The sequence below is a fragment of the Rhinoraja longicauda genome, chromosome 2 (genome assembly GCF_053455715.1).
Source record: "Rhinoraja longicauda isolate Sanriku21f chromosome 2, sRhiLon1.1, whole genome shotgun sequence".
Taxonomy (NCBI): domain Eukaryota; kingdom Metazoa; phylum Chordata; class Chondrichthyes; order Rajiformes; family Arhynchobatidae; genus Rhinoraja; species Rhinoraja longicauda.
This window is the reverse complement of record NC_135954.1, coordinates 17,682,502-17,703,709: the sequence shown is the minus strand read 5'-3', so window position 1 is coordinate 17,703,709 and position 21,208 is coordinate 17,682,502. Positions and strand designations below refer to the sequence as shown.

General features: G+C 43.9%; 2 protein-coding genes across 2 annotated transcripts in view; one reads left to right on the top strand and one right to left on the bottom strand.

The window, feature by feature from the left end:
• Positions 1-13,155, top strand: part of nod1 (nucleotide-binding oligomerization domain containing 1) — a 61,524-nt gene extending 48,369 nt beyond the window's left edge. The window contains exons 9-12 of the mRNA XM_078415526.1: positions 3,646-3,729; positions 6,409-6,492; positions 8,404-8,487; positions 12,511-13,155. Of these exons, the coding sequence (XP_078271652.1) occupies positions 3,646-3,729; positions 6,409-6,492; positions 8,404-8,487; positions 12,511-12,598 (340 nt within the window). The 3' untranslated portion in view covers positions 12,599-13,155. The remainder of the gene's footprint in view (positions 1-3,645; positions 3,730-6,408; positions 6,493-8,403; positions 8,488-12,510) is intronic.
• Positions 1-21,208, bottom strand: part of LOC144602431 (E3 ubiquitin-protein ligase znrf2-like) — a 464,175-nt gene that overhangs the window by 208,298 nt on the left and 234,669 nt on the right. The gene's annotated exons all lie outside the window — the stretch shown is intronic.

Below are 21,208 nucleotides of genomic sequence, written 5' to 3'. Positions count from 1 at the left end.
AAGCTGCAGGCCCCGATGGTGTGACGGGCAGAGTGCTGAGGGAATGTGCAGACCAATTATCTGAGGTCTTCACAAAAATCTTCAACCTGTCCCTTTTAAAATCCACCATCCCTCCCTGCCTGAAGTCCGCCACAATCATCCCACTGCCGAAAAAGTCTGTCATCAGCGGCCTTAACGACTACCGTCCGGTAGCACTCACACCGGTCATCACAAAGTGCTTCGAGAGACTGGTCCTGCAGCACATCAAAGCCAGCCTCCCACCCACCTTCGACCCATACCAGTTTGCCTACAGAGCAAATAGGTCTACAGGGGATGCCATCGACACTGCTCTTCACACTGCACTGACCCACCTTGAACACCAGGGGAGCTATGTGAGGATGCTCTTCCTCGACTTCAGCTCTGCCTTTAACACGGTCATCCTGAGCAGACTGGTCACCAAACTTTCTGACCTTGGATTTTCCCAAACCATCTGCCAATGGATCAAGGACTTCCTGACCAACCGCCCCCAGACCGTCAAAATAGGCCCTCACCTCTCCTCCACCATTACACTGAGCACCGGCTCACCACAGGGCTGTGTGTTGAGCCCCATCCTTTACTCCCTCTACACTCACGACTGCGCCCCCACCCATCCCACCAACACCATCATCAAGTTCGCGGATGACACGACTGTGGTTGGACTCATCTCAGGAGGAGATGAGACAGCCTATAGGGATGAAATCCAAAGGCTGGGGGCAGCATGGTGTTCAGTGAACAATCTTGTCCTGAACTCCTCCAAAACAAAGGAACTTATAATTGACTTCAGGAAAACCAGTGTAGAATACGACCCACTCTACATCAATGGGGTCTGTGTGGAAAGGGTACCCGCTTTCAGGTTCCTGGGTACGCACATCGCAGAGGATCTTACCTGGTCTACCAACACCATCACCACAGTAAAGAAGGCACAGCAGAGACTCCACTTCCTGAGGATCCTCAGGAAAACCAACCTGCAGGAGAAGCTCATGATGTCCTTCTATCGCTGCTCCATCGAGAGTGTGCTGGCATACTGTATAACCACATGGTATGCCAGCTGCTCAGAAAAGGACAGGAAGGCCCTTCAGAGGGTCATCACAACGGCCCAGAAGATCATCGGCTGCTCACTGCCCTCCCTGGAGCACCTGTTCAGCCTACGCTGCCTCAGTAGAGCAGGCAAAATAATAAAAGATCCATCCCACCCCGGCCACCGTCTGTTTGTTCATCTGCCCTCTGGTCGACGTTTCAGGTCGATCAAATCCCGAACAAACAGACTTAAGAACAGTTTTTACCCCAGGGCCATACGAGAACTGAACACTACCTTCTGCACTAGGCAACACCGTTAAAAAATCTTGTACTTAATATAATTGTATTTATTTGTTTTTGCATTTATTGCATATATGTTTGTACGCACCGTCAGGATTGGCTATTTTTTAATTTTGTTGTACTCGTTGCAATGACAATAAATGAATATTATTATTATTATTATTCCTCACTGATCCTCAACACAGGCACACCACAGGGCTGTGTGCTCAGTCCTCTCCTGTACTCCCTGTTCACAAATGACTACTGCTAAGCACAGCTCAAACATCATCCTAAAGTTTGCTGACGACACGACCATCTTGGGCCTCATCACAGACAACAATGAGACGGCCTACAGAGAGGAGGTAAAGGCACTAAACAGCTGGTGCCAGGAAAATAACCTCTCTCTCAATGTCAGCAAAACTAAAGAGATGATCGTGTACTACAGGAGACAGCGGGGGAGTGGACACCTCCCCATCCACATCGGTGATGCTGAGGTTGAAAGGGTCAGCAGCTTTAAGTTCCTCGGTGTGCACATCACTGAGAACCTTTCCTGGACACTGCACACGGACACAATAACAAAGAAGGCCCGCCAGCGGTTCTCTTTCTTGAGAAGACTGAGGAAGTTTGGCATGAACGCCAGCATCCTCACAAACTTCTACAGATGCACCATCGAGAGCCTGCTGATGGGCTGCATTACAGTCTGGTACGGGAACTGTTCTGCCCACAGCCACAAATCACTACAGAGAGTGGTGAAGACGGCACAGCACATCACTGGCAACTGTCTCCCGGCCATTCTGGACATTTTCTACCGGCGGTGTCTGTGGAAGGCACGCAGCATCATCAAGGACCACAGCCATCCAGCACGCAGGCTGTTCTCCTTGTTACCGTCAGGCAGACGATACAGGAGTATGGCTGTGCGTACCACCAGGCTTAAGAACAGTTTCTACCATCAGGCTATCAGGCTTCTGAACTCATAAACACATTTCACATCATATATGTTGATTATTTTAATATTGTCTTTTTACCTTACTAATGTCATTTCTATCTTATTTATCCTTGGAATATTACTGCTGAGGTGACCCGTTGTCTTGTTAAATACATTTCATTGTACCGTTGACCCTGTGCCAACCTACATATGACAAATAAATCTTTAATTTAATTTAATTTAGGTCTCAATGGTTGTGCATCCTGTGAGTCAGAAGGCATGAATACAAGGCTTTCTCTACGGACTTGAGCACAGTGCATGGTGACACGGAGTCCAAGGCCCTTTCTCTACACAAGCATGAGTGTAAATGATCCAATTAAGCTATTTTAAGCACTCTCCCTGTTATTTTGACCAATGTTTACTCAATCCTCACCTTAAAACAAATGATTTGCCTATAATCTTATTTCTGTTAAGAGGCATTGAGGTAAAATCATGAGAGAATAGTTTGGGTAGATGAACAGAGTCTCGCCCAGAATTGGTGAATCGAGGACCAGAGGACATAGGTTTAAGATGAAGGGAAAAAAGATTTCATAGGATTCTGAGGGGTAATTTTTTCACACAAAGGGTGGTGGGTGTCTGGAACAAGCTGCCAGAGGAGGTAGTTGCGGCTGGGACTATCCCAACGTTTAAGAAAAAGTTAGGCAGGTACATGGATAGGACAAGTTTGGAGGGATATGTATGGGCCAAATGCGGGCAGGTGGGGTTAGTGTAGCTGGGACATGTTAGCCACTGTGGCAAGTCAGACCGAAGGGCCTGTTTATCCACACTGGATCACTCGATGACTCCCTAAAGAGCATGTAAGTATAGGTGAGGAAATTAATGAACGTTTTAACGTAAGTTTGTGATGGGGAGGTTTATGAAAATATTTCCAGAACCCGGTGCTTGGCAACTGAAAGCATGGTCAATATTGAGGATTCAGGGGAGCACGGGTTTATTGCGTATGTATAGCACTGAAGGAGGTTAGAGAGATAGTAAGGATAGACATTTAGAATAGAATTTTGAAATTGGCTATTAGTTCTCAAATGTCTCAATGTAGCCCAACAAACATAAATTTGATCGGTGAATAACAGCTTTTTTTCCCCCTCGAAACAGATTTTAAGAAGCATTCTGAGTGGGGAGTGTAGAAGAAAGATTTAGGAAGAGAATTATGGGCCAAAGTGCCGGTTCGTGCTATTTTTGTCTAGGATCTCATTTCAGAGCTTCTGTTCTAAGCAGCTGAAGGCAAGGTTTGGAAGTCTATGATGAGGCAAATTGGAATGTTTCTTCATTACTCCATGCAAGTTAAGATTCTCAACCTGTCACATTCTTTGGTATGTCCTAACAATGTCTATTGTCCTTTTATCTAGTTTGGCAGCCAATGGCATTTCCACAGTGGGTGGTAAAAGCTTGGCAGCAGCGCTGAAAGACAACAGTTCTCTGGAGATATTTTGGTAAGAATGGTCTTTGCATCAGAACATTCAGGTTCATCTGTTGAAGAGCAACATTTAGAGTCCTAGAGTCATACTCTACGTCCTTTGGCCCAATCCGATCATGCCTACCAATATGCCCCATCTAAGCTAGTCCCATTTGACCGTGCTTAGCCCATATACCACTAAACCTATCCTATCCGTGAACCTATCCACATGTCTTTTAAATGCTGTTACAATATTTGTCTCAACTATCTCCTCTGGCAGCTCATTCCGTATACCCACTCCCTCTCGTTGCCCCGCAGATTCTTATTAAATCTTGGCTCTCTCACCGTAAACGTATGTCTTTTGTTTTTAATTCCCATGGGTAAAAGACAGTACATTCACCCTATCTATTCCTCTCATGATTTTATACACCTCTATAAGATCATGCCTCGGCCTCCTGCGCTCCAAGCAATAAAATCCTAGCCTGCCCTATCTTTACTTGTAGCTTAGTCCCACAAATCCTGGCAACATTCTTGTAAATCTACTCTGCGCTCTTTCAAGCTTCTCCTTCACTCTTTCCTTCCTATAGCAATTTCAACAATGCTTCATTGCAGTATCACAATACTACGTTGGGCTTCTTAGCAGCACATCAATATAGATTTGTAATTATGAAGCACATATTAACCTCCAGAATGTCCCAAAACACTTCAAAGCTAGCTAAGTACTTTCATAAAGTGCAGCCTCTAATATAAAGTGGGAAATGCAGTAGCTAATTTGCAGACAATAACAATGATGAATATATGACTGGATGATCAGATAAGAACGTGGACTATAAATAGTTGCAGTTGCCCATTCGGCACCTTGAACCATCTTTGCCGTTTATTATTTTTCTTGGTAAGATTATTAAGATTGTCGCAAATCTTATGCCTCAAGTCAACTTTCCGACCCAATCCTCACAGCCATAGATTATTATACATAGATTATACATTAAAATCCATATAATCTATGTCTTAGCATTGAGTATGCTCAACACCTTCTGACATAGATATTTTCAACCCACTTTGTGGAAAGTTCAACTCTTATCAGTCCTAGGTGCATGACTCATGTCCTAAGAAAATATGTCCAATTTGAACACTTGCCAGCGGAAATGTCTCTCGTTTTACCTTGTCAGTTCCTCTCAGAATCTTAAGCAATTCAATGAGATTACTTGTTTGGTTAAGTTTAGAGATACAGCATGGAAACAGGCCCTTTGGCCCACCAAGTCTGTGTCGCCCAATGATCACCCGTACACTAGTTCTATCCTACAAACTAGGAACAATTAACCTGCACGTCTTTGGAATGTAGGAGGAGACCGGAGCTCCAGGGAGAATGTACAAACTCTGTACTGACAGCACTCGTAGTCAGTATTGAACTCTGGTCTCTGGCACTGTAAGGTGGTAGCTCTACTGCTCCACTGTCACCCTATTATTCTTCAAAACTTTGATGAGTGTACGACAATCTCTCTCTCCTCACAGGGCAGCACTTTCCATTCCAGAATTGTGCAAGAAATAGGCTCCCCGGGAGAGCTCCTCTGCTCTGCTTTTGAATATTGCCATGAGCTATTTTGTATTTATCTGAGAGGCAGATAGTGCCTGGTATATCGTCTGATCTGAACTCTACCTCAAGTCAAGTTGCATTTATTTGTCACATCCATAGGTGCAAGGGGGCGGGGGGGGGGGGGGAGAAAGTAAGGGGGATTTTGGAAGAAAGGGGGTGAATGGATTTTAATTACTTAATTATTTAATTACTTAAATAAATCACTCTTCATGTCATTTGGCTATAAGCTGCCCAAGCAGAATATGAAGTGCTATTCCTCCAGTCTGTGTGTGGCCTCACACTGGCAATGGAGGAGGCCCAGGACAGAGGGATCCAAATGGGAATGGGAGTTAAAATGGTTAGCGACCGGATGATCCGGCATTGGAATGTAAGGAGAGGCAGAAATGTCAGTATAGGAATGGGAAGGAGAGACAGAAAGATCAGTATGGAACTCACGTGCACCATCTCTAATCTTATGCACAAACTGGAGGAACAGAGCCTCGTATTAGGCATGGGTATCTTACAAGCAGAAAACTCGAAGATTTGTCAAAGAAAAAACCTCACCTCTATACGCCTATTACTCGCCAGGCTTTGTCCTGCCCCTCCTCTTTTCCAGCTGCCTGACCCCCTGAGTTAGTACAGTACTTAGTCTTTTTTCGTAAACCAGCATCTGCACTTCCTCGTTTCTCCATAATCTATAGTAGCCAATTACAGGTACATGGGTAGAACGGGTTTGGAAGGATATGGACTAACGCAGGCAGGTTGGACTAGTGTAGCTGGAACATGTTGGCTGGTGTGGGCAAGTTGGGACGAAAGGCCTGTTTCCACGCTGTATCACTCTATGACTCTAATTACCCGATCAACCCTCATTTCTGGAAAATGGGAGGAAACCAGAGCATCTGGAGGAAACCCATGCAGTCATGGGGAGAATGTGCAAAGTCTACACATAAGAGAACAAGTAGTAAGCATGGGAAGATATATAGAGCAATCGTAGACAGTTCCCCCTACTGGTTCTGGCTAACCATTACTATATATAGTCTTTTTTTCTATAGTATTTCTAGAATTTATCTTCCAACTCTCGTTTACTGTGCAAGAATAACACTCAACTTCAGAAACATTTTGATCTTTTCTTTTGTAAATTAGGCTGACAGAAAATCAGTTGACAGATGAAGCAGCATTGTTGTTTGCCGAAGCAGTCAGGGTAAACAAAAAACTGCTTCACTTATGGTAAGTGTCAGGATGGATTACATGTGTTGGTGTCTGTGTGGGAGTCAGGGGTCATGGCTGGCCTTTGCACCCATGGTAGAGCTGCCAACATACCTGTGCTTTCTCTGCAGTTTACTTCACATGACCGCCAGCTGTTCATACTGTATGTTCATACGTTATAGGAGCAGAATTAGGCCATTCGCCCCATCAAGTCTATTCTGCCATTGAATCATGTTTGATCTATCTTTCCCCCTCAACGCCATTTTCCTGCCTTCTCCCCATAACCCTTGACACCCCTGACTAATCAAGAATCTTGATTAGGCCTTTCACTATTCGGTAAGTTTCAATGAGGTCTCCCCTCATCCTTTTAAGCTCCAGTGAGTACAGGCCCAATGTCAAATGCTCACCATATGTTTACACAATCATTCCTGGGATCATTCTCGTAAACCTCCAGTCAAATGGCCTTTTTGAAGTTTCCAAAATTTTACATATAATTTTTTTTTAAAGGAAATTTTTTAAATGACACATTCTTCCATATTCCTCATTGCTTGACTTTGGCAGATTATGTTTTGATTCCAGAGTCTCCGGGACTATCTGAGTTCAGGCTGCCATTGGTGGTGAAGATAGAAACATAGAAAATCGGTGCAGGAGGAGGCCATTCGGCCCTTCAAGCCACCACCCCCATTCATTGTGATCATCCACAATCAGTGACCTGTGCCCAACCTCTCCCCATAACCCTTGATTCCACTAGCCCCCAGAGCTCGATCTAACTCTCTCTTAAATTCATCCAGTGATTTTGCCTCCACTGCCCTCTGTGGCAGAGAATTCCACAAATTCTGTCCAGTGAGTTGCAGGGCTGGGTAGGTTACAGTGATGGAGAGGGGAGGGAGTGCTTGGGTGAAAGTGAGCAACGGGTCGGAGGTTCTAAGATGAACGTCAATGGACTTTTCTTGGCCACAGATTCAGTGGCTAAGCCTTAGGCTAATTTTCTAGCATTCCTGATGCCTTATCCTACTAGGTCAATGCCAGCTTCCAGAACACTCCTACTCTCCCACTTACCTCCCCAAGACCTGTTCTCTCAAATGCCCATTGGCACTCCCTGCATCTCCTATCACCCACCTCCACTGGGGACAATTTACAGCGGCTAGTTAAACATAAAAATATAGAAAATAGGTGCAGGAGTAGGCTATTCGGTCCTTCGAGGCAGCACCGTCATTCATAGAAACATAGAAAATAGGTGCAGGAGGAGGCCATTCGGCCCTTCGACGTTCATTGTGATCATGGCTGATCGTCCCCAATCAATAACCCGTGCCTGCCTTCTCCCCATATCCCTCGATTCCGCTAGCCCCGAGAGCTCTACCTAACTCTCTTAAATCCATCCAGCGATTTGGCTTCCACAACTCTCTGGGTGAAAAAGTTTTTTCTCACCTCAGTTTTAAATATGATCATGGCTGATCATCCAAAATCAGTACCCCTTTCCTGTTTTCTCCCCATATCCCTTGATTCTGTTAGCCCTAAGAGCTCTATCTAGCTCTCTGTTATTGTTATTTTAACTTTATTGTTAAAGTAAAATTCAGCATTTCCATCAGATTTAGGTTTGACCTTTTAGGTGTGAACCTTCTCTCTTGAATCTCTCCACCAGCACATCTTTGGGGCATGGGAGGAAACATAGGACATGGGAGGAAAAAAACATAGGGATAAATGAGCAAAAGCTACAACGCAGCAGAGATCAGGAATGAGCCGGGTGACTGGTGCTGAGAGGAGGCAGCACAATCTGCTGCACCACTCTGCTGCCCTGCAGATGACGTTATGAGCCTTATCGATGCAACTGCAAGATCAGCCAATCTGCCACGTACACTGCCTGTCATAACTAGCACTCAAATGTGAAGTGCACAGTTCATTGAGAAAATGAAATATATTGTATTTCAACAGGCTGATAAACAACAAAATCACAGCTGTTGGAGCAAACTATTTCCTGGAGGCACTCAATGAAAATACAACAATTCAAGAGATCTGGTAAGCAAAATCTCACTGTCTGGAAACAGGCACAAAGACGTGTGGGTTTGCAGGTTAATTGGTCTCTGTCAATTGCACCTAGTGTGTAGGGAGATGGAAAGTGGGATGTCATGGAGTTGGGAGGGAAGGGTGATCAAAAGTCAGCGTGGACTCTGAGCCAAAAGGCCCATTTCCATGCTGTATCTCTAAACTCAACTACAAAGCTGCACAATTACACCCACACCTCCTGCCTTTCACTTTAACCTTACAACATATTTCTAATTCAAGCATAAATCTAATTCCCAGATTATCCATATTGTCATCCCTTTGAAGCTGTGATGACTGAGAATGAAGTGCCTTTGCTCCTGTGTAAAGCTGTTTTCGAAACATATTGTCAGAAACATATTTGAAAACCAGCACATTAATTGACAAGAATCAAGCACTAAAGCACATGACTAGATCCATGGTAGACATGCTTCACTGTGGCATTGACCTTAAGCAATCTTCCTTGCAACACTAAAATGATCTTTTGGAAATAATAATCTATAATAAACGGTTTTGCAACTGGAATCTCATAATATCTTACATGAAACATTTGTCCGTCTGAGTTAGAAGGTGCTGGGATCTAAAGGTTGATTCAGAGTATCTTTGTAATTGGAAATGAGTGCTCTGGTTTGACCACCGGGTGGCGCAATAGCTGCCTTCCCAACAGTCTGTCCCTTCTTTTGTTGTTTGTTTGTATGTGCTAAATGTATGTTCTAGTGGTCTTCAGCTCGTTTTATGTGGGGGGGTTGGGTTGGGGGAAACTTTTTCTAATCTCTTACCTCGACGGAGATGCAATTTTTTTCCGTATCGTATCTCTGTCTGCACTGTGGCCTAACATTGAGGAATTGGCGGCCTTTGCTGGAGGCCGACTTCGGGAGCTCCACCGCAGGTGCCTGCGGACTTACCATCGTGGAGTCCGCAATCCCTTTGCCAGCGATTGACCACTTAGCTCTACCGCGGGAGCCTGCGGACTTTAACATCGCGGAGCTTGTGGTCTCTGGTCAGAGACCGACTTCAGGAACTCCAAGCTGCAGGAGCTTTGACTGCCCTGACACGGGGGCTTCAATTGCCGGCAGCGGAAGCTTCGATCGCCCCGACTGCGGATGGTTCGACTGCCCCGACTGCGGGAGAATAAATTATTGCCTTCCATCACAGTGAGGAATGTGGTGGATGTTTATGTTAACTTTTATGAAGTTGTGTGTCTTGTTGCTTTTTTCAGTATGGCTGGATGGTGATTTGAATTTCACTGTACCTTAATTGGTACATGTGACAATAAACTGACCTTGAGACCTTGAAACCTTGAACTGTGATGTAATGCTGAGGCTCTATAAGACGCTGGAAAGGCCGTATTTGGAATATTGTGAGCAATTTTGGGCACCATATCTGAGGAAGGATGTGCTAGCTCTGGAGAAGGTCCAGAGGAGGTTTACAAGAATGATCTCAGGAATTAGTAGGTTAAACTATGATGAGCGTTTGTCGGCACTGGGACTGTATTCGGTAGAGTTTAGAAGAATGAGGGGGGACCTCATTGAAGCATACAGAATAGTGAAAGGCATAGATAGAGTGGAAGTGGAGAGGGGATGTTTCCATTCGTGGGAGAATCTAGGACTAGAGGTCATAACAGAATTAAATAACTTTTTTTAGGAAGGAGGTGAGGAGAAATTTCTTAAGTCAGAGGCTGGTGAATCTGTGGAATTCTTTGCCACAGAAGGCTGTGGAGGCTGTCAGTGGATATTTTTAAGGCAGGGATAGATAGATTCTTGTTTAGAGGTTAAGGGAAGAAGGCAGGAGAATGGGGTTAGGAGGGAGAGATAGATCAGCAATGATTGAATGGCGGAGTAAACTTGATGGGCCGAATGGCCTAATTCTACTTCTAACACTTATGACCTTATGAACTTTGCATTGCCTTGCCTGGTCTTCCCTATGAAGCCCATAAAAATTGGCTTTTTGAAGGACTAACCAGCCTTTCAACTGTGGTAGAGATGGATATTTCTAGCAGACTGTTTGTAAAATCACATGTCCTTCACATTCACCTCTGGAGAAAAGGCATGAAGATATAATTGATTCAATTCCTCAATCCTCTCATCTATGTTGAAGTTTGAGCATCCTTTAGAACTTAATACAGAGAAGTTTGAAGTGTTGCATTTTGGGACGTCTAACAAGGGCAGGACCTACACAGTAAATGGTAGGCCTCTGGGAAGTGTTGTAGAGCAGAGGGATCTAGGAGTGTAGGTGCATGGTTCCTTGAAGGTCGAGTCGCAGGTAGATAAGGTGGTCAAAAAGGCTTTTGGCACATTGGCCTTCATCAGTCAGAGTATTGAGTATATAAATTGGGAGGTCATGTTGCAGTCGTATAAGGCATCGGTGAGACTGCGTTTAGAATATTGTGTTCAGTTCTGGGCACCATATTATAGGAAAGATATTTTCAAGCTTGAAAGGGTTCAGAAAAGATTTACGAGGATGTTGCCAGGACTAGAGGGTGTGAGCTATCGGGAGAGGTTGAGTAGACTGGGTCTCGATTCCTTGGAGCGCAGGAGGATGAGGGGTGATCTTATAGAGGTGTACAAAATCATGAGAGGAATAGATCAGGTAGATGCACAGAGTCTCTTGCCCAGAGTAGGGAAATCGAGGACCAGAGGACAGGTTCAAGGTGAAGGGGAAAAGATTTAATTGGAATCCGAGGGGTAACTTTTTCACACAAAGTGTAGTGCATGTATGGAACAAGCTGCCAGAGGAGGTAGTTGAGGCTGGGACTATCCCATCGTTTAAGAAACAGTTAGACAGGTGCATGGATAGGATAGGTTTGGAGGGATATGGACCAAGCACAGGCAGGTGGGACTAGTGTAGCTGGGACATGTTGGCCGGTGTGGGCAAGTTGGGTCGAAGGGCCTGTTTCCACACTGCGTCACTCTGTGATTTTATGACTCCATAACTGTGTACAAAAATGAATTTCACTGTAATCGGTACATGTGACAAATAAAGTACCATACCATACTATAAGCAATGTAAATCTTTGTCCTTTTATAAAGAAATGGGACTCTAAGCATGTCTGGAGTAGGCTAGAACTTGTCCTAATTTTTTCCTAACCATTTTGCCTGTCTGTCCCTTTCTTCTTCGTCGTTTTTTTTAGTGTGTGTTAAATGTATGCTTTTAGTGTTCTTTAGCTTGTTTTATGTGGGGGGTGGGGGAGGGGGTTGGGGAAACTTTTTCTAATCCCTTACCTCGACGGAGATGCGATTTTTTTTCCGTATCGTATCTCCGTCCGCACTGTGGCCTAACATCGAGGAGTTGGCGGCCTTTGCTGGAGACCGAATTCGAGAGCTCCACCGCGCGGAGCCTACGGGACTTTAACATCGCGGAGCCCGCGATCCCTTTGCCAGGGATCGACCTCTGAGCTCTACTGTGGGAGCCTGCGGACTTTAACATTGTGGAGCATGCGGTCTCTGGTCAGAGACCGACTTCGGGAACTCCAAGCCGCAGGAGCTTCGACCGCCTCCACGCGGGAGTCTCAACCGCCCTGATGCGGGAGCTTTGATCGCCCTGACGTGGGTGCTTTGATCGCTCCGACACGGGAGCTTTGATCGCCGGCTGCGGGAGCTTCGATCGCCCCAACGGATGGTTCAACTGCCCCGACTGCGGGAGAAAAATGAGGGAAAAAGATTAGACTTTATTGCCTTCCATCACAGTGAGGAATGTGGGTAATCCACTGTGGTGGATGTTTATGTTAAGTTTAATATAGTTGTGTGTCTTGTTGCTTTTTTAGTATGGCTCTAAGGTATTTGGCATACCACTGCACCTTAATTGGTACACGTGACAATAAAAGACCTTTGAAACCTTTTTGAAACCTCTGAATGACTTAGTTCCTCAATCCCTCATCTATGTTGAAATTTGAGCATCATTTTAGTAATATAAGCAGTGTAAATCCTTTTATCAAGGAATGTTACTTAGTCCATATCTCTGGAGTAGGTTTTAACTTGTCCTAATTGTTTTCCTAAACAGCTTGAATGGCAATACCATATCTGCTGAAGAAGCCAAAACATTTGGAAATGAAAAACGGTTGATAATGGGAATGCCTTTTCACATGTGATCAATGTGCTGGTTTCAAGCAAAATGATACAGGAAAATCTTCAAGTCTTTGGCAATTTTTTTTGGAACTTTTGAAGTTTGTGGATGTGTTAATAACTCTAAGGAGACAGACTGTGCTGCAAAATGGCAGTATTTTCTACTTTTCCCATGGCTTCATTGCAGAGGCATGAACAGACATATGAAGCTGCCTATGGGTGTTATTCTTCCATCACTGATTCATATGATGTACACGCACCTCTCATTTTATACATGCTGGAAAAGCAATGTGTAATTCAAAAATGCACAAATTCAACATATATGCGACTCTGCTGTCAGCAGTAAATTTGAGTGCGTTATTACAAAAATAAGCTAGTGTAAATCAAACTCTGGTATTAAAGGAACAAGCGCGTTATTTCAAAAACACATAAATCAAACGGAAGTAAAACTCAAGGTGCCTGTATTCTGAAGTAGCATGGATTGAAATTTCCATTACTGAGACACATGCAGTCAACCAAACGATTGTAGTAATTTATGTTGGTTTATGTTACAATATTATGGTATTTTATAAAATAAATTTCAAGGAACGTATTTAAGCTTGTAGTTTTTTTCAAATAACTGCACTTTATTCTTGATCTCCCTTATTAATTCCAGCCTTAAAAGATTAATTTACAAGAAAAGTGTTCTGATCCAAAGCTTGAGTCAATTGTGAACACAATCCACTAGTCATCAGTAATCAGTTGATTCCACTTTCCAAATCATCCTTTCTTGCTTAGATATTTTGAAGTTGAAGCAATTTTTTGGACAGTGGTTTTGCCAAATATTCCAAGATTTTGTCTGTCTATGACATTTCTAAAGGAACATATCAGCTTCCAGAGAGGATCAGATAATGGAGCTTTGGTGACTGAGAAGAGGAAATATCAGTGTATGTTTCACTTTCACCACCAGCCTAGGCACTCACACTCCATGTCTTGGAACTCACACCACACGTCTAAGGCACTCAAATGAAAATAAAAATTATGTTGTTTTAATCTAAAACATTATCTGGCCTGAATCCAAATGACCCGTACTTGCATGCCACATAATCCAGCCCGTTATTGTTTGGAAGTTATAATATAAAAGCTTGAGGCAAGGATGTACTGTATGTTTCTTGCGAGATGTATAGTCAAACAATTTGCACCCAAGTGTTTCATATCTTGAAGTGCTTTAACTAGACACCCTTCCAATTTTCCTCTTTTGGTAATGATCTGATAATCTTATGAGCCAGGAAAGAAGGCAGACGAACAGTGTAGGAGAAAGATCCATAAAATTGAATGAAAAACCTCAGTTTGGGATCCATGCTACAGAATATTACAGTTATCCTGCAATACAGGTTTATGGAAATGTAGCTGGATGAGGAAGAGATTTAGAGGGATCCCGAGGAGGAACCGATTTTCTATTTTTCTATGACTCCGTTTTGAAGTGCCGAATGATAGGACACTTCACAAAACAGCTTCAGAACACAGGAGATTTCTTAATTGGAATATCGTTTTGGTTGAAACTGCACATCTGATATCTTCTGCTGGAACATCACTCCAACTGCAGATCAAAACTAATGAGCGCACAGTGGTATGTTTCATTCACAACACAGTCCATCAGTGCATGCCGACAAGGAAGGAGGCCTGGACAATATGTGCGATACAGCTGAAAACTGACAAGTAACATTCAAGCCACATGTTTAGTTTAGAGACACAGCGTGGTATCTGGCCATTCGGACCACCAAGCCTGCACCGCCGAGCAATCCCTGTACACTAGTACTATCCTACACATGAAGAACAATTTATAATCTTTACCAAAGCCAATTAACCTACAACCCTGTGTGCCTTCGGAGTGTGGGAGGAAACCGGAGCACCCGGGGAAAACCCACATGGTCACGGGGAGAACGTACAAGTTCCATTGAGACTGCACCTGCAGTCAGGATCGAACCTGGGTCTCTGGTGCTGTGAGGCAGCAACTCTACTGCTACGCCACCGTGCCACCCCAAAGTGTCAACACAGACCACCTCCACCAAGGAACTATTGCTGCTCAGGGTCAAGCCTGGCTTTGGTGAAATGGAAGAGACAGAGGCATAATGGCCATCTGATCAGTGTCCGCATGGTGGTCAATGAGAAATGGAAGTAGCTGGTTGAATTGGAGATTGAAGTAGCTGAGCAGAGCAGATAGAAGGATCTGATAGAAAGGTCATGGCATGTAGGGGAATGCAGGAAGGAGGTCCATAGAAACATAGAATCTTAGAAAATAGGTGCAGGAGGAGGGCATTTGGCCCTTCGAGCCAGCACCGCCATTCATTGTGATCATGGCTGATCATCTACAATCAGTAACCTGTGCCTGCCTTCTCCCCATATCCCTTGATTCTGCTATCCCCTAGAGCTTTATCTAACTCGCTTTTAAATTCATCCTGTGAATTGGCCTCCACTGCCTTCTGTGGCAGAAAATTCCACAAATTCACAACCCTCTGGGTGAAAAATGTTTTTTCTCATCTCAGTTTTAAATGGCCTCCCCTTTATTCTTAGACCGTGGCCCCTAGTTCTGGACTCCCACAACATTGGGACCATTTTTCCTGCATCTAGCTTGTCCAGTCCTTTTATAATTTTATGTGTTTTCTATAAGATTCCCTCTGATACTTCTAAATTCCAGTGAATACAAGCCCAGTCTTTCCACTCCTTCCTCATATGACAGTCCCGCCATCCCGGGGATTAACCTCATGAACCCACACTGCACTGCCTCACTAGCAAGGACCCTCACTGAAATACTTGTGCCAGGAGTGATGAGACATTGAGAGATCAGGTAAGTGGCCGAGGACTGGGGCCTATGGTCTGAGGGGAAGATAAGGTGAATGATGGAGAATCCAGGCCCCTGTCGGGGTGGAAGGAGGTTGAACATAGGGATCAATGAGTGAAGCTGGACATGGGGGTTGGGAAGAGAAGTCACCTGTGGAGATCAGGAATGGAACTGGTCAGTAAAGGACTGTTGAGGGAAATGACTGCTCAGGTGCCAATCCCTAGTGACCATTCATATTGTGATATTGCATCAACAAGGTCTTCTCCCCTTGTCAACAATTGTAAGAATGAATAAAAATTCACAAATTATAGAAATATAGAAAATAGGTGCAGGAGGAGGCCATTCGGCCTTTCGAGCCAGCACCGCCATTCATTGTGATCATGGCTGATCGTCCACAATCAATAACCCGTGCCTGCCTTCTCCCCATATCCCTTGATTCCTCCAGCCCCTAGAGCTCTATCTAACTCTCTCTTAAATCCATCCAGTGATTTGGCTTCCACTGCCCTCTGTGGCAGAGAATTCCACAAATTCACAATTCTCTGGGTGAAAAATTGTCTTTCTATGGTTCTTTATTTCTTGTCATTGTCCCAAATTAGTAATGAGAGCTTCAAAATATTATTGAAGGTGCAGGTCGTTAAAGCTGAGCAACATGCTGTGTTTCAGACAGCATCTGTGCCACTGATAAACTTCACTAACTATCAGCCTCATCTGCAATACTATTTCGCGTGTTCGGATAACATGACTCTGGTATGATCAGGTAGAAGCCTAAATCTTTTCGGTGTATGCAAAGCTCACACAAGAAATGAAATGAATACTAAACAGTTTGTAAATAACATAAAGCGATATTTCATATAGTTTTATATATCATCATATGATATTTTATCTACAGTACTTGCATGCTTCCTGCCAACAGATCTTTACTGTCTGTTGTTACTGTTTTATGTTTTTGTAGCAGTGCCTTCTATTATAAAGTCTGTTATAATTCCTGAGTCCATGTTTACAGTGGAAATTTCCAGTATAAAGTCATCAATCTGCATATCACAGCCCAGCCAGTAGGAGTCAGTGCTACTTAATTCAACAATCACTCTCAGTAATGGGAAAAAAAGGAATTCAAAATCACAACCATAAAGAGGATGAAGGGTTGTTGGATTTTTGATGAACTGGTTGTTCTTGGTTAGAACATCACGTGCAAAAGCAATAGCAAAAATTTGTAAAAAGTTACATTTACACCGTCAGTAATCTCATGTAGCTCTCCTGGTGTTTTCTGTAATGGAAATACGAATTTATGCCTAGGTTCACCATTGTCTTTTGAAGGATTTTATTATTACTTTTTTATCACACATTTACTGGAACCAGAGTTGCCCTTTTCTTGCGTTGGAGTCTTACAATGGTGATTATTTATTATCATAGATTATAGAGTTGTACAGCAAAGAAACAGGCCCTTTGGCCCATCATGTTCAACAATCAGGTACCGATCTAGACTAAACCCATATACCAGTACTTGGTCAGCAGTTTACTATGCCTTCACAATTTAAGGGCTTATACAAATATTTTTTATATGTGAGAGAACCTATCTCCACCACCAATTCAAGTAAATTCCAACCATACTCTGGATGAGAAAGTTCCTCCTCGGGATCCCTCTAAATCTCTTCCTCATCCTAAATCTTTGTACTCTAATTTTAGATTCCACTGCCATGGGAAAAGGTATCCTTCTACCTATCTTGTGCCCCTCCTAATTTTATGTACCTCTGTTAGTTCCCCTGGACAGATAAATCCCCAGGGCCTGATGGTCTGCATCCCAGAGTACTCAAGGAGGTGGCTCAAGAAATCGTGGATGCATTGGTGATCATTTTCCAATGTTCTCTCGACTCTGGATCAGTTCCTGTGAACTGGAGGGTAGCCAATGTAACCCTTCTTTTTAAGAAAGGAGGGAGAGAGAAAACAGTGAATTATAGACCAGTTAGCCTGACATCAGTAGTGGGGAAGATGCTTGAGTCAATTATTAAAGATGTTACAGCAGCACATTTGGAAAGCAGTGACAGGATCAGTCAAAGTCAGTATAGATTTATGAAGGGGAAATCATGCTTGACTAATCTTCTGGAATTCTTTGAGGATGTAACAAGTAGAATAGATAAGGGAGAGCCAGTGGATGTGGTGTATCTGGACTTTCAAAAAGCCTTTGACAAGGTGATTAGTGCAAAATTAGAGCACTTGGTATTGGGGGTAGGGTATTGACATGGATAGAGAACTGGTTGGCAGACTGGAAGCAAAGAGTAGGAATTAACGGGTCCTTTTCAGAATGGCAGGCAGTGACCAGTGGAGTGCCGCAAGGCTCTGTGCTGGGACCCCAGTTATTTACAATATATATTAACGATTTAGACGAGGGAATTAAATGTGACTTCTCCATGTTTGCGGATGACACAAAGCTGGGTCACAGTGTGAGCTGCGAGGAGGATGCTATGAAGCTGCAGGGTGACTTGTATAGGTTGGGTGAGTGGGCAGTCTAATGTGGATAAATGTGAGGTTATCCACTTTGGTGGCAAGAACAGGAAGACAGATTATTATCTGAATGGTGTCAGATTAGGAAAAGGGGAGGTGCAACGAGACCTGGGTGTGCTGGTCATCAGTCGCATTCTATCTCTGTCCCGCCCACTCCCCTGACATCAGTCTGAAAAAGGGTCTCGACCCGAAACGCCATCCATTCCTTCTCTCCAGAGATGCTGCCTGTCCCGCTGAGTTACTCCAGCATTTTGTGTCTACCTTCGATTTAAACCAGCATCTGCAGTTCTTCCATACACTGAAAGTAAGCATGCAGGTACAGCAGGCAGTGAAGAAAGCTAATGGCATGTTGGCCTTCATTGCGAGAGGATTTGAGTTTAGGAGCAAGGTGGTCCTACTGCAGTTGTACAGGGCCCTGAGACCACACCTGGAGTATTGTGTGTAATTTTGGTCTCCTAATTTGAGGAAGGACATTATTGCTATGGCGGAAGTTCAGCGTAGGTTCACCAGGTTAATTCCCGGGATGGTGGGACTGACATATGATGAAAGAATGGGTTGACTGGGCTTGGATTCACTGGAATTTAGAAGGATGAGAGGGGATCTTATACAAACATAAAAAAACTCTTAGAGAATTGGACAGGGTAGATGCAGGAAAAATGAGGGGTAGTTAGGACTTATTTAAGAATAAGGGGTTGTTAGGACTGAGACGAGGAAAAACGTTTTCACCCAGAGAGTTGTGAATCTGTGGAATTCTCTGCCACAGAAGGCAGTGGAGTCCAATTCACTGAATGTTTTCAAGAGAGAGTTAGATTTAGCTCTTAGGGCTAAAGAAATCAAGGGACATGGGGAAAAAGCAGGAACGGGGTACTGATTTTAGAAGATCAGCCATGATCATATTGAATGACAGTGCTGGCTCGAAGGGCTGAATGGCCTATTCCTGCACCTATATTTCTATGTTTCTATGTTTCAGCCTCCTCTGCACCTAGGAAAGGTGTCGTAGCAGTAGAGTTGCTGACTTACAGTGCCAGAGACCCGGGTTTGATCCTGACTATGGGGTTTGTACATTCTCCCTGCGACCGCCTTGGTTTTCTCCGGGTGCACCACATTCCTCCCACATTCGAAAGACGTACAGGTTTGAAGGTTATCTTTTTCAGTTGAAAAAAAAATGAACATTGCTCCCAGTGTGTAGGATAGTGCTATTGTATGGGCTGATCGCTGGTTGGCGTGAACTCAGTGGGCTGAAGGGCCTGTTTCCTCGCTGTCTTTCTAAAAAAAACTAAAGCAAAACCTGCCTATTCAGTCACTCCTAGTAAATGTCCAGGCCATGCACCGTCCTGGTGATTCTCCTGTGCACATTCTCCAATGCAGTCACATTCTTCCTGTCGCGAGGCAACCAAAACTGTACACAGTATTCCAGCAGCGATTTATACAGTTGTACAATAAGAAAATAACTGCAGATGCTGGTACAAATCGAAGGTATTTATTCACAAAATGCTGGAGTAACTCAGCAGGTCAGGCAGCATCTCGGGAGAGAAGGAATGGGTGACGTTTCGGGTCGAGACCCTTCTTCAGACTGATGTCAGGGGGGCGGGACAAAGGAAGGATATAGGTGGAGACAGGAAGATAGAGGGAGATCTGGGAAGGAGGAGGGGAAGAGAGGGACAGAGGAACTATCTAAAGTTGGAGAAGTCGATATTCCATCACCTTCCTGTATTTATATTCATTCGTAGCTCCAGCTAATAAACACAAGTCTCCCATTTACCTTCTGTACTACTTTTTCCACCTGTCCTGCCAGCTTCTGGGATCTTTCGATTTGCACAGCAAGTCCCATCTCTTCCTTAATATTCCTTTTGGTCTTACCATTCATCATGTATAACTCCTATTGGTTCATCACCTTGCACTTAACTGGATTAATTCCCGTCTGCCATTGATCTCCCATTTTTTACCAATTGTTCAATATAATCCTGTGGCCCATGACAAATCTCCACTTTGTTCTTTGTGCATTCTCAAGAGACCCTTTAAATCAATTGCAGAAAGATTAAGGATCCTAACCACTTAGTCAATATTTGTCAGTTTGTGAAAATGCAAAGCTTTTAATCAAATAGGCTCATCAAATTTAAAGTATTTACATGAGTTAGACACAAAGTGCTGGAGTAACTCAGGGGGTCAGGCAGCATCTCTGGAGAAAAAGGATAGGTGAAGTCGGGAGACTTCTTCAGACTGCTAAGGAGTCAGGACCCGAAAAGTCACCCATCCTTTTTCTTCTGAGATGCTGCCTGTCCCCTGAGTTACTCCAACACTTTGTGTCTATCTTTGGTATAAACCAGCATGTGCAGTTCTTTATTTCTATTTAAAGTATTGCATTCTCTGTTCATGCTCTGTACAGTCATGGGAATTGGAGGATAAAACACACTATTCCTCAGGCTGTTGTATTCAGCTGCTATTTGTTTATATTTGACTATATCACCTCCTTACTTCTCTGGTTTGTTCAGTGTTTGATCATCATTTTCTTCTCCTTTCATGCTGGTTTTGCTGTGTTCTCTGTATTCCTTTCTTCACGTTCTCTGTGGATGGGGATGTGATCAGCTTGACCTCTGAGTGGTGCAGCGGTAGAGCTGTGGCTTTACAGCGCCAGAGACCCGGGTTCCATCCTGAATTAGGCCATTCAGCCCATCAAGCCTGCTTCACCATTTGATCATGGCTGATCTATTTTTTCCCTCTCAACTCCATTCTCTCCCCTTTGACGCCATTACTAATCAAGAACCACCTAGTAAATATGCATGGGAAAGGAGGGAGGGACCATGGGCAGAGATGCAATGCTGAGGCTCTATAAGGCACTGGACAGGCCGCATTTGGAGTAATGTGAGCAAATTTGGGCCCCATATCTGAGGAAGGATGTGGTAGCTCTGGAGAGGGTCCGGAGGAGGTTTACAAGAATGATTCCAGGAAAGAGTGGGTTCGCATACAATAAGCACTTTCGAAGAGCTCCCCCTCCCCTCTCCCCACTCACCATCAACAACACCACAGTCACATCTGTGGAGTCATTTAAGTCAGCCATGATCACATTGAATGGCCGTGCTGGCTCGAAGGGCCGAATGGCCTCCTCCTGCACCTAACGTAAAAAATAAAATAAATAAAAAAAGTTTTTAAAAGCATTTGACATCATTGGACCTCAACTTGCTGGAGTTTAGAAGGTTGAGGGGGGACCTCATTGAAACCTACAGAATAATGAATGAATGAATGAATGAATGAATAAATGAATGAATAAGTTTATTGGCCAAGTATATGCATATACAAGGAATGTGCCTTGGTACTC